The 13,648-nt window shown below is 38.6% G+C and overlaps 2 protein-coding genes across 2 annotated transcripts in view; both read right to left on the bottom strand.

Annotated features, from left to right (window-relative positions):
* The window catches only part of LOC122656642 (60S ribosomal protein L22-2-like), a 13,394-nt gene extending 6,420 nt beyond the window's left edge, over positions 1–6,974 (bottom strand). The window contains exon 1 of the mRNA XM_043851252.1: positions 6,934–6,974. The gene's annotated coding sequence lies outside the window, so the exon portion shown is untranslated. The remainder of the gene's footprint in view (positions 1–6,933) is intronic.
* LOC122656639 (calcineurin B-like protein 10) overlaps positions 1–13,648 on the bottom strand; it is a 34,254-nt gene that overhangs the window by 2,373 nt on the left and 18,233 nt on the right. The window contains exons 2-6 of the mRNA XM_043851247.1: positions 9,542–9,710; positions 9,274–9,356; positions 7,889–7,948; positions 1,782–1,890; positions 1,636–1,688 (exon numbers count right to left, since the gene is read on the bottom strand). Coding sequence (XP_043707182.1) covers positions 1,636–1,688; positions 1,782–1,890; positions 7,889–7,948; positions 9,274–9,356; positions 9,542–9,674 — 438 coding nt within the window. The 5' untranslated portion in view covers positions 9,675–9,710. The remainder of the gene's footprint in view (positions 1–1,635; positions 1,689–1,781; positions 1,891–7,888; positions 7,949–9,273; positions 9,357–9,541; positions 9,711–13,648) is intronic.

Genomic DNA, 13,648 nt, shown 5'->3' on the forward strand with positions numbered 1-13,648 from the left:
GGTAATTTTAACTTCATGATTTCCAATTGAATAGGTGACAAGGGTAAAATGGACCTTTCCATTCAACCACTAACAGCAGACTAACACCGTCAGGTGATGCAGATTGATCACCAAAATAAGCTTGTTTTATTAGGAATAAGTCTAGGGTTGGGTTCTATACATGTTGGGCCTTTGGTCCCATGGGTTTTCAATGTAATAGGTCATTTTTATGGACCTAAAGTAGGGGCACATAGGTTGCATACGGGATTAGTTGTTTTAGTTCCATACTTAGTTTTAATTTGGTGTGTGATCCAATCGACACCTTGCGGTGTGAAGCCCGGGTGGTTCGTTGGTGGGATTGGTGTTTGATCCAATTGACACTCTGTGGTGAAGCCCGAGTGGTTCTCTTCAAGTTCTAGTTTCAAGTTCAAGTTCAAGATCTGACTTTTATTCAAGTTCTACTTTATAGTTGCAGTCAAAGATTCAATTTTTATTCAAGTTCCTACATCAACAAGCTGCTGCCAATAATTTTCTGCCATTACAAGTAAGTTGGAAGCATCCCCATCCCCATCCCCATCCTTCTTCTAATCCTCTAAACCACCAAACCCTAACATCCCCTCCATCACTAAACAACATTCCCATAACCTAAATCTGCCCAGACCAAACCAGCCAGCAAAATCCCTTCCTGTTTAGATCAACCTCTCCACCCCTGCCCCTATAGTACTCGATCCAAACTCTAGCCCCATCCTCCCATTCTAAACCCTAGATTCCTCTATTTTACTCTTTTTGAAAACTCGAAACCCTAACCCTAACCTTGTTGCCCATTCAAGTTTACAAACTTCCATCCATCAAAACATCTCAGGACCTTCTCGGGCCATAGTACATGGGGTGTACAAGTAATTTTCCCTTTTCTTTAAAATAGTTTACGTAACTTAAGAAACTATTTTTTTTTCCACAAAGAACTCATAATTCCTGAAAGGTTGATTATAACTCAAAATCCACATCACAATATTTAAAGAAAACAATTACTAAAATCAACTCACTGTTCAAAATAAAGTAAATAAATAAATAAATAATATACTACACAGCAGTATCTAATATCAACATTGCTACTTCGGTTATATGATACCTAGTAAAGACAAAGTGTTCCAGTGTAGAACATGTTTGTTAGACTCAAAAGCATTTCTGGTCCAACAAAGGGAAAGCAAAAAGTATAAGATAAAAAAGATTATGAAGGATTATATTCTTCAGAATATGTGACCAATTGCCCATTGAGGTGAGTTGGTAGCTGAAATGGTTTATAAAGGTTGAAGTCTCATGTTCAAGTATAAAGAGGGGTCCTCCTCAACATTCTCTGTTCTTTTCCGTGTATTCTCTGACCACCTCAACACAGAAAAGAGTTCAGACAAAATAAAAAATGAGGGGAACAGCATGTGCATGCCAACACATTACAAATCCATGGCACATCTAGTGCAAGGATAGATAGCTTTGAGGGAAGTGGCAATAGTGAACTCCTTTTCTCCCTACACAATTAAGCTTTTGCTCATAAGTAACATGTGCTAAAATACAATTAGGCTAACAATATTTTCAGTACAAATATTTGTCATACAATGAAACCAACACTAAAACCAAAAGGGTAAAAGTCGAGAGACTCACTTCTTCCCGTTCAATATACCCTGTTTGTCTCAGATCATAAAGCCTGAATGCAACTGCAGGAAATCAAAGAAGATATACAAACAAGTTACAGGCATGATGCATTCTGATTATAAAAACCACCACAACATGTTTTCCCAAACACTTACAATCAATTTTGTCCTCCAAAGGAGAATAAGGATGGAAGATACGGAGGGCATGGACAAATTCATCAAATTCAATAACACCATTTCTCTTTTCATCGAAAAGATCAAAAACCTATCACAGCAAAGACAAAGATTGAATAATTAGAACCTAAAACGCAAAAGAAAAGTACTTGAAACTTGCCACATATTGATGGTAGTAAAACCCAATTTGGGTTCGCTATGGGCCCACCCAAATGTACAATAACCAAAAGTAAGAGAAAAATGGAAATTTTGTAAATATTTCAAGGTTTGCAAGGGGGAGTGGCAACCTGGTAAATAACCAGATTGTTTAAGGACCTACTTGGAAGACAAGGATATAAAAGGGAATCGTATTTACTAAGTGAGCATAGACTTAGAAGCAAACAAGATAAAGGACAAAAAGGGATTAAAGACGATAGGATAGGGGCATTAATGAAAAGTGAGTGAATAAATAAGAAGCAATCATATCATAAAAGGCGGGGGGCTGAGGGGAAGGAGAGTTGTCTCCTACCTTTGGACAGTTCTCAGCCGTATATGAAACCAGAACCAGTGGTGACCTCTCATCGATGGAGATGAAAGACCTCTCTCAAATGGACTTGGTTCAAGCTAAATTTCAGGTATACCCTAACTTATGGGACTATGGATGCCAACTATCTAACACTCAAAACAGAACTACAATATATAGTAAAATTCCAGCAAACAAGACCTGATGGAAGCTTTGAAGTCAGACCTGTTTGCTGACCTTGTTCCTCACAACAGGAGGGGTGTTAGGAATTAGGGTTCATTGGGCTTGAATTGCCCTAGGGAGGAAGCTTACCTTCTGATTTGGAGAGAGAAAGAAGAAGGATCAAAGAAGCTGGATTCAACTACCTAGAGCTACAATTGATCTCCAGAAACAGAGCTTCGAAGTGTTAATAATGGGAAGCAATAGAAACAGAAGCAGAAGGGAGAGAAGGGAGGAGGGAGAGAGAGAGAGAGAGAGATCTTGGAACACTGAGCAGTAATATGTCCATACCCCTTACACATAAAACAATGAATGTCAGCCTTTGGCATCATAGGGAGGTCAGTTGGAACCACGCCGAGGTGGAGAATATGGCCAGTTAAGTCGTGAAGATGCTATAGATGAACCACTTGTATGTAGCTTGTTGAATGACATGGGGAGAAGACTACTGCGGTCTGGAACTATCACCCTTAGAGAAAGTATTTGTAAAAATCTTTCGAGTGTATGGCCACTTCAGACTTTCTTCTACCTGATATGCCATCTGTACAACATCCTCCATCTTAGGCAATCAATTGGGTGCTAGTGCAGCACTGATTTGAAGGTGCAATCCATTGCAGAATTGTGCCACCAATACCTTTTCATCCTACTCAAAATCAGATCAAGTATCCAAATAGTAAAATTTGCCCATATACTCCTCAACTGTCATGCTTTCCGGTTTCACTTGTGTAAATCTGTGGTGCATGCGCTAATCTCCGGTTCATGGCTTCACCCATCTCGGCCGAAGTAGTGACTAACCCAATGCCTCGAGTCCGATTCTGTTTGCTGGTGTTCAGGACATCTAACTTTGCTCCTCTTTCTGTTCCATAAAGAGGATCATCATAATATCGTGGTGTATAATGTGGTGAAAGTGGCGGCGGTGGTGTAACATGAGATGGACCCTGTGGGATAGAGTTGGAAGAATCCCCAGACTGCATGGGACTCTTTCCTTTATCTGAAGCCACCAGTCGGTCAATGGAAGCTTGCATAGATGCCAATGTAATCTTGATGGAATTGACGGTTGTGCAAAGGGTATCAACATGATCTGTGAGGTTGTCAATTTTTGTATTGGTTTCATCTTTATAGGAGTTGAGCTGTTGGAGAACCTTACTATTGGCCACCATCATTAGGGTATGGAGGAATTTCGAATCCAATACCAAATTGATGGCGATCCCAGGGTTCGAAATCTTGTTTGCGTTCGTTATGGGCCAACCCATAAAAAAAATGGCTGTACCCAGTGCACAAGGCTCCCGTGTTTAGCAGGGTCTGGGGAGGGTCAAATGTACGCAGCCTTACCCCTGTTTCCAGAAAGGCTGTTATGGGCCCACCACCCATAATGAACCCAAATGATGATATGGGTTCGAAAATCCTGTTTGGGTTTGTTAGGGTATGGAGGAATTTCGGTTCCAATACCAAATTGATGGTGATCCCAAGGTTCGAAAATCCTGCTTGGGTTCGTTATGGGCCCACCCAAATGCAAATCAGCCAAAAGTAGGAAGAAAATGGCAAATTTATAAATATTTCAGGGTTTACGAGGGCAAGTGGCAATCTGGTAAATAACCAAAATGTTTAAGGTGCTACTTGGTATACGAGATATAAAAGGGAATAGCATTTTATTGAGCGAGCGTAGACTTGGAAGCAAACAAGATAAAGGACGCAAGGGATTAAAGACAATAGGAGAGGGGCCTTGTTGGAAAGCGAGTGATGAAAATAAGAAGCAATCATATCGTAAGAGGTGAGGTGGGGTGGGAAGAAGGAGAGTTATCTCCTACCTTTGGACAGTTCTCAGCCATATACGAAACCAGAACCAGGGATAACCTCTTATCAATGGAGATGAAAGACCTCCCTCAAATGGACTTGGTTCAAGCTAAAATTTCGGGCGAGATCCCTAACTTATGGGACCATGGATGCCAATTATCCAACACTCAAAACAGCAACTACAATGTTTAGTAAAATTCCTGCAAACAAGACCTGACAGAAGCTATGGAGTCAGACCTGTTTGCAGACCTTGTTCCTTACAACAGGAGGGGTGTTAGGACTTTGGGTTCAAGGCTTGAATCGCCCTAGCAGAGGAAGCTTACCTTCTGATTTGGAGAGAGAAACAAGAAGAATCGAAGAAGCTGGATTTAACTACCTAGGGCTGCAATTGGTCTCCAGAAACAGAGCTTGGAAGCGTTAATAACAGGAAGCAATAGAAACAGAGGAAGAAGAAGGAATAGAAGGGAGAGGAGTGAGAGGAGAGAGAGGAGATCTCACACCAATAATAACACCACGCCCACAGTGAGCACACTTCAATCAATTTTCTATTCCAAATTTGCTTATTGATTACAAGTATACCCATATTTAAAGTTGTAAAACTAAGACTTAATGTAAGGCTGGATCACGAAGGACCTAGCCCCAGGCAAGATCTTCTTGAATAATGTTTAAAGCTGATTTGATCTTCAAAATACTAGGCAACAATTGAAGAACTTGTAGCAGATCACACAATGAAGATAAAAAAAGGAAAAATAGAAGATAGGATAGTTTGGATTGAGCCTCTCACTCTCTCCCACGGCCTCTCACTGTTACTGGCTCACTGCATCTCACGGCTAAATGGTTGTAAAAACAACTCTTTTTTTGTTTCATTCAAATCGTGAGTTCTGAAGAGCTGAATACAATGTTTATATAGCCTAATGGCTGAGACAAAACAAACAAAATAGAAACTAGACTCCAACTAGGATTTTGCCAACAAGGATTCCCAACAATATAGAAACTAGACTCTAACTAGGATCCCAATTAGGAGTACAACTCAAAACAAAACTAGGAATTAAAAGCCTAACTAGAAAAACACATAAAATAAGCTGCAACATCAGCCCCCAAATCACTGTTCATGTGCACTTTTTTTTTGGGGGGGGGGGGGGAGGATTCTGGCTTGATCTTCTTCATGTTCTATCTAGACTAGGGCTGCCTTATGAGATACTCCATTGAACCAACAAAACCCGCCACATCATCAGACCAGGCTGCCTCGCACAACAGTTGAATCCCAAAACTATACTGGGCTGATTTTGGGGCTTGTTCCTGCAGCTACAGTGCTACACATGGACTTGTGATCTACATCAGCTCTCCCCATCTTGAAACAAAACTCGTCCACGAGTTTAGTGGAGTTATCAGACTAGCATGATCAATCTTCAATCGGAAGTAGAATGCGACAACAGTTGATCTTGTCTACCACCTCTCCTTAGCTCTGATACTAAATAATGTAAGGCTGGATCACGAAGGACCTAGCCCCACGCATGATCTTCTTGAATAAAATTTAATGTTGATTTTATCTTCAAAATACTAGGCAACAATTGAAGAACTTGTAGCAGATCACACAATGAAGATTAAAAAAAAAATAAAAAGGAACAATAGAAGATAGGATAGAAGAAGCATAGTTTGGATTGAGTCTCTCACTCTCTCCCTTGGGTCTCTCACCCACAGCCTCTCACCATTACTGCATCTCACAGCTACATGATTGTAAAAACAACTCTTTTTTAGTTTCATTCAAATCGTGAGCACTCAAGAGCTGATTACAATGTTTATATAGCCTAATGGCTGAGACACAATAAACAAAATAGAAACTAGACTCTAACTAGGATTCCCAACAAAATAGAAACTAAACTCTGACTAGGATTCCCAATTAGGAGTACAACTCAAAACATAACTACGAATTAAAAGCCTAACTAGAAAAAGAAATAAAATAAGCAGCAACATCAGCTGTCCATATCAGCCCCAAATCACTGTTCACGTGAACATTAACTCGTGGTACTGTTAATGTGAACAGTAATTTTTTTTGGGGGGGAGGGGGGGATTCTGTGATGCAGTATCAAGCCTGAAGAAGATCCCTCATGCTGTTTTGGTCCACATCAAAACTAGACCAAAACCGCAAGGCCAAGAACCAGTCTCAATTAAGCCCAGCCGTGGGTTAAGCTGGCCAAGCTTAGTCCCTGTGATATTATTGCTGGTGGGGCCCATGACGTCAACTCCAAAGAGCTACCAGACCTGAGTTTAATTTTCTTAAAGTGTCTTTTAATATTCTAATGTGTCTTTTCATTTTCCTAGGCTTAGTTAATGAGTTGATTTCTTTTTCTAAGTGTTTTAATTAGACTTTTCAGTTTTCAAGTTGGGTTTTCTAAGTTTTCTATGTAGGAGTCCAAAAGTTTGTGTTAAGTAATTAATTTTACTTGGTATTAGTTTCTAGGTAATTTAATGCTTTATTGGAGTTAGCTTCTAAGTGATTAATGTTTAAGTCCAAGAGTCATTTTTATTTCTCTATATACTCATGTAATCCAACAATGAAAGGAAAATTTGAAGAATGAATTGAATATTGGATTTCATTGGAAATCAGCAGGTGTGTATCACCTTCTATCCCTTCCCCTCTCCTCAACGTCTTCTCCTCTCTTACGATACTCCCTCTCATCCCCCCCGTCTCTTCTTCTCTCTTCATCCAAGATCAGGATCTGATCTTGAAACCTCATCTTCTCGCTTTATCCTATCCCTAACCTACTTATAAACTAGATTTGATCTCTCTACTACAGATCTGAACCTTCCTCCTGCATCATTTTGTCTTGGCCTTCTTCATGCTTCTATCTGGATTGGACTGCCTTATGAGATACTCCATCAAACCAACAAAAACCCGCCACATCATCAGACCAGGCTGCTTCTCACAGCAGTTGAATGACTTGAATCCCACAACTACACTGGGCTGGTTTTGGGGCATGTTCCTACGGCTACACATGGACCTGTGATCTACATCAAGACTCCTAACATGGTAAAACCCAAACTAACTAAAACTCTAGCTAACGTTTCCTATGTATCCTACTCAACGCAAAACATGATAAAATAAAAGAAATAAAAGTCTATGAGTTAAACCCAAATAAATAACTAACCACTACTAGGCATTATCAGACCAAAAACCAGGTTAGACCAGTTCCGTCTGGTCTGGGGTTTCCAAACCCTCGTGTTGGTCAACCATTCGAGTGCCACCACATCAGGTATAGAGTTTACAATTTCAGCTGTACAGTCTCACTCAAGATTATCAATCCTAAAAGAGGGTGGGGGAGAGAACAAGTAGTATGAATGAGTCTATAATCATGGTATAGAAGACTCCTAGTCAATTCCAGCACCTCTAAAAGAAGTACATGAAAGATAACTTAAGGCGGGGTGACAAGTAGTATGAATGAGTCTATGACCATGTTATAGAAGACTCCTAGCCAATTCCAGCACCTCTAAAAGAAGTACTCTCTCTCTCTCTCTTCCAAAAAGTCATTGTCATTTAGTAAAACTGTAGAAGGAAGAACATGAAACTTAACCTTACCCGATCAAGAAAAAGATTCTCTCCAGATGAAGTTTTGAATAATGCCAGTCGGAGCTCTTCCTATGAAAGAAACAAACAAACTAAAAATTTTTTTTTTTGGTAAACAAACTAAAAATATACCCATGGCATGGAAACACTTTGTACAAGTCATGAAAAAAATACAAAGTGGAAAATTAGCTATTTCAGTTATTTCTAGTGAAAAGTCAACAAAATATGAATTTTCAGTCACTAACCAATAAGAAGAATAGAGAAGTTGGAATATTATTTCCATGGCATTGTTGTATATACCTGATATCTTACACGTCCCTATTTGGTCTTATTGTTCAATTCGAGGGGGTTTTTTTTTTTTAAATTAGTTAGAAGCCATGTCGAGTTAGTTAGCATCTTATGTATTTCGGTAAGTGCCATGTGTTTAGTAGTTATGAAGTGTTACTGTGTTAGTGGGAAGTTATTATAGTTTTGTGGGTGTACGTGAGAAAGGGGAAGTTGTAATGTCTTTTGTATTTAAAGGGATAATAGAAAGAGAAGAAGGAAGTGTTATTCTACCCAACAATGTATGCTTTGGAGGTTGGCTTCCCTCGAAGAAAACTATTAATCCTTTTTACATAAAAAATTGCTCCATTTCTCACGAAGAAGAAAAATCATTTAATGAGTTATGAAATATGTTTCCCACTGAAAGATTGTGTGGAGGTCAGTTGGATTTTTAATCTAGAAGTAGAAAGAGCTAATGGCACCTATATGCATTCTTTTCAGATTATTTCCTTGTAAAAATTAACTTTTTGGAAATGTAGCACCTTTCACATCACAGGAAAGAAGGAATTAAAGCACTATGTTATTCTGGAAGTGGAGTGACCTGGGGTGAAGTTAAAGCCAACTAAACACCTAGAGGACAAGAGTGAGGGGGTTTTCCTTCTGACCATTCAACAATAATTCACTGACCTGTATAGGTCCTCTCTCTCTCTCTCCAAATTAAAGGCTATGGCTCCATAATCTTATGCCAAAGGAGTACCCAAGTCTTCAGCACTCAAAGGTGCCATTGAGATCGTCCCTGTGAGTCTGTGACAGATCCCTAAACCGGTGCGAACAATTGAAAATGTTCTGGGAAAGATTTCAAGTTGCACCTAAGAATTCTCTCATATGCGGAAGGGGTTTCGTCAAAATTCCTCCACTCACAAAATTCAATGACTGAAACGTAGATTCAGAGAATCACAAAATTCAAGTATTTCGACGACTAAGAAATTCCCACTAATGTAAGAAGGGGAAAGGGGGAAAAAAAATTCCACTGTCAAGCGGTTCCCCTACACTCATACATCACATAACATAAACATAATTTTCTTTTTCATTTCATTGAAGATTGTTTCCCACAAATTAGGATAAAAATGTACCTTGTGGATTGAGCCATCGTCAATGATGGAGGTACTCAGCTTCTTGAACAGCTCGTACAGTGCTTCCACTTCGTTAACCGTAACTTCAGAGACAAACCCAAGAGAGGGATAAATTAATTAATACACTTCAAAAGGCTAAGAGCTAATTCGAAGTTCGTAATTTCGTATAGACCAGCTCTCCCATCGATGAAAGAAGAACGTATTTATATGATCAAAAAACGAAAATGAACAACTGGTGGTAAAGTAAGAAATGAAATATGGAACACACATGGACTATCCTTGGCGAGTTCAGCAATGTCAGGGATTCGGAAACGAAACTTTCTGGGTGGACGGTAGTTGAAGCAACCACTGACGGAGAATGCCAAAACTTCGATTAAGGCGATGAAGGGTATGACCACCATGCACAGCCGCTCACCTATCGTCAGAGAGCTCGAACTCTGTGATCCCACATTTTTAATTTAAGAATTTCCCCCAAAATAAGAAGAACAAGAGAAGCAAAATCAGTCAACTAGGATCCAAATTCTCATAATGAGAAGGAACAAACATTGAATCTGAAGCATGAATTCTTGAATTGATTTTCATACCAAGCTTCTACCGTTATTGCCAGACTCCATAATGGATTGAATTCTGGCTTTTCGGACGGTTGGACGAGAGGGTTCCCTAAAGACGAGGAGAAGACGATTAGCCTCTCCAGCAAGGTTCAAAATCCAGGTATCGGACTCGGTATCGGTCAAAACACAGTTTTTTTATGGATCGGATCATGTATCGGCCAAAGTTGGTGGATGTTTTGATCTTGGGATCGAATTGGCCAATATTATCCGGATTGGATTGGTCAATATCGGTTGGTATTGGTCAGTATCAGTCAAGATAATATAAAAAATAAAATAAAAAAACCTAAAAACTTTGAAAAAATAAATATTCAGTTGAATCGGTCAAGGATCGGATCAGATCGGTCGATTCAACCGAGTTGACTGATCCAAGGAACGATCCAGTCAAACCTCGTTGTATCGGTCTAATCTCGGGATCGGTCTCGATCGATACCGATCCGACCCAGCCAATATCGGCTGATCCAATCCGAGATTCAGAACCATGCTCTCCAATTCAAGGTTCGTAATCTCAGTCTCGGATTGGGAAAATCGTCGGGATATGATCGATATCAGCCGAGACCGATCCCAATACTGATCTGATACACCTGTACGTATAAGGGTAAATTGATAATAAAAAAAGCTAAACAAGGATAAACAAGTCTTATTTGGCCGATCCGATCCCGATACCGAGATCACAAACTCAGGATTGGATCGACTGGATTGGCCAAGACTGATCTAGTTCCGGGTCAATCCTTTGGGAGTGTTTGGTTGGAGGTTTCTGAGGAGTTGGATTCAACGGGATCTGGATTCTGAAATTATTGTCGTGTTTGATTTCTCAGAATACGGTTCCGTGTTGGATTCCAAAAATCCACAGAAATCCATTTTTATGTGTATTTTTAGAATTCACCCCAAGGAGCAAATTCTAAAATAAATCCAGGTTTCTAGATCCAGATATTTAAGGGCGTATTCTAGTGGATTCTAAAAATCGAGACTCAACCATAACTCCTCTATCCTATGCTAAGTTGCAATGTGGGGTCATAGAGCAAGAAACAAATAAGATATGTGTAAGTTCATGGTTTCAGATATTCTAGTTTACAGTTTAAATTAATATTTTTGTTTTCTTTTTAAATTAAGTTAATAGTGTATCTGATGACAAAGCCAAACATCTTTCCTTTTTTAGAACTGAGAATCCAAATAATTAGTATAAAAAAGAAGGGGCGTTGTTCTCTGCACCCAAGCATATGGGGGTGGGTGCAATGACCACCTTGCCCCCTACACAGACTGTCCATGTGCCTAGGCGCAGGGTGCACTACGGCACAGAGAACATTCTCCCAAAAAGAATAGAACTGATGATAAAGTCTTCCTTTATTTATTTATTTATTTATTTATTTTTCCTATGTGAAATGGTGGTGTTAAGAAATGGGTGCTATCCTATTGTGTCAGACTATCAGTGTTGTGTCAGACTATCACTGTTGTTATTACAATATTTGGTTTGATCAAATCCCATGTTCATTGATTCTACCAAAGTCTTATTTGTTGCTTACACTCCACCACTTGCATAGTGTAAGACTTTAATTTAATCCTCGATGTACTCATAAAAAAGATTAAGCTAAGTCTTGTCCCAATGATTTAATCTTAGCGAATTTTTATCATTTACGATTCTCTGTTTGGTACGATTCCTACAGTCCTCTAACAAGAGGGGGGGGTGGATCGCTAATTACTGAATACTATTTTGTTAGCCCATCTCTGTCAATCTTTCTAGTTGCACCAAAGAGTTTTTATAGCATTTCTGAACAGCAAGAATGCTCTATGACCAACTATGGAATAAGAGTACAAGATTAAGTATGATTAAGTAGGACCCAATTAATTAGCAGTATTAATTAGCCAATTAATTAGCAGCATTTATGAATAATGTTTCTGGGCTTCTTAACCAAAAGGGTCTCTGGCAGAGTCAACTAATTAGTAGCATTAGCCTGAAGCTTTTTTATGATAGGTCAATACATATATATACCCTTACCAAAAAAACAAAAAAAAACATATATATACATACATTGATTACACATATTTTTCTTGTACTTCTCTTATCATTTTCTGGAAAATGAAACCCATAGTTTTTTTTTTCCAATTCGCCAGTGGTGCAGTGCACCATCAAAAGAGAAACATTGATGTGAAGTCCATGCTGGAATATGAGTTGCGCAAAAGTTTTAATTTTATAGCGGCTAATCAAGGAGAGGACTCACCTCAATGGGGAAAGATGGAAACCCATCTGAAAAGTATCTAGTTTTCTGTAAAGAGTTATCAAGTGTTCTGTTTGAGTATTAATTGTTGTTAGATTACTATTTGGGAGATGTTCTCTTGGTCAATTCCTATCAATCTTGAGAGTTCATTAGACTAGAAAGCAATATACTATCACTCTTGAAATGTCATGTCCTCTTAATTAGTGGTTATATTTGTTGTTGATTAAATTCCAAGCTCCACTTGATGGGTCTTTAGCTCAAATTGGTAGAGCACTTGGAACATGAGCATGTTCCAGGAATGGTGGTTCAAATCTACCAAGACCCTTTTTATTCAACTCTTCATAGCATAGTCAGTTATGACACTAATCCACACAAGAACCCAAATTTAATGGTATCTTTGAAATTTGACAAAAAATTTATTTGTATGTACTTAAATTAAATGGATATGGATTTTGTACCATATGTACAGATCTCTGTTGTTTGAAAATGTAGGTACTATGAGTTTTGCTTTGTTGAAGTAATATAACACCACTTAGTACTAATTTTGTAATTTTTATGGATACATGAAAATTTTGGGAAAGACTTTCTTTTGAGAATTTTAATACAATTTTTTGATTATCTTATTTTTTATAAAGTCATATTAAATGTATGTTGAATAACAAAACAAGGTTATAATATTTTTTCAGACAATTCAAGTAGAATCCAACTAGAATCCAACTGACAGACTTAGGGTAACCAAACAGTTTTTTCATATGGATTCAGGATGAATCCAACTGACAGACTCAGGGTAACTAAACAGTTTTACAAATAGATTCAGAAAGATTCCATCACATAGACTCAGGGTAACCAAATAGTTTTTTTTCTCAACTACGAATCCACTTGAACCAGATTCATATGAAGCTGATCCAAAATCAGAATCCGACTCCTCAAAAACCTCCAACCAAACACGCTCTTAGTGCATGCTATTGGATCGAGTACCAGTCAGTTTCAAAAAACAATACGATATTGACATGGCATCGACATGAATTGGCTGTATCAAACAAATTTATCCCTGATTTTTCTTAAAAAAATAGATTTTTTAAACTATTTTACTCCTTGTTCATACCGTTTCACCGATACAATATCGGCTAGGCATCAATATCAATCACCTTCAAAACCATGTAATATCGGTTGTATTAATTGGGCGATCTGATAAGATACCTCAAACTAGGGGTGCAAGTTTGGCCATGTCAGCCCAAACCCACCCTGGCCCGCCCTGAGCCCGAACAGGGCCTGGGTTGAGATGTATTAGCCCTGAGGGCGGGTTAGGGCTGGAAATCTCTAACCCTAAATCAGGGTCGGGTAAGGGTGAGGCTTCGCACTATGCCTGGCCCGGTCTGGCCCAACCCCATTTTAAGTTATATTTATATTGATAATATATATATATATATTATAGAGTTTAAATGCCACCCACATTTTGTTATATAATATATTATATATGAAGATAATAAGTAATATAAACATTTTATTATAGTGTCATTTTACCTAAAATTGATAATTTTCTCCTCAGAC

This window comes from Telopea speciosissima, chromosome 3 (assembly GCF_018873765.1).
Source record: "Telopea speciosissima isolate NSW1024214 ecotype Mountain lineage chromosome 3, Tspe_v1, whole genome shotgun sequence".
Taxonomy (NCBI): domain Eukaryota; kingdom Viridiplantae; phylum Streptophyta; class Magnoliopsida; order Proteales; family Proteaceae; genus Telopea; species Telopea speciosissima.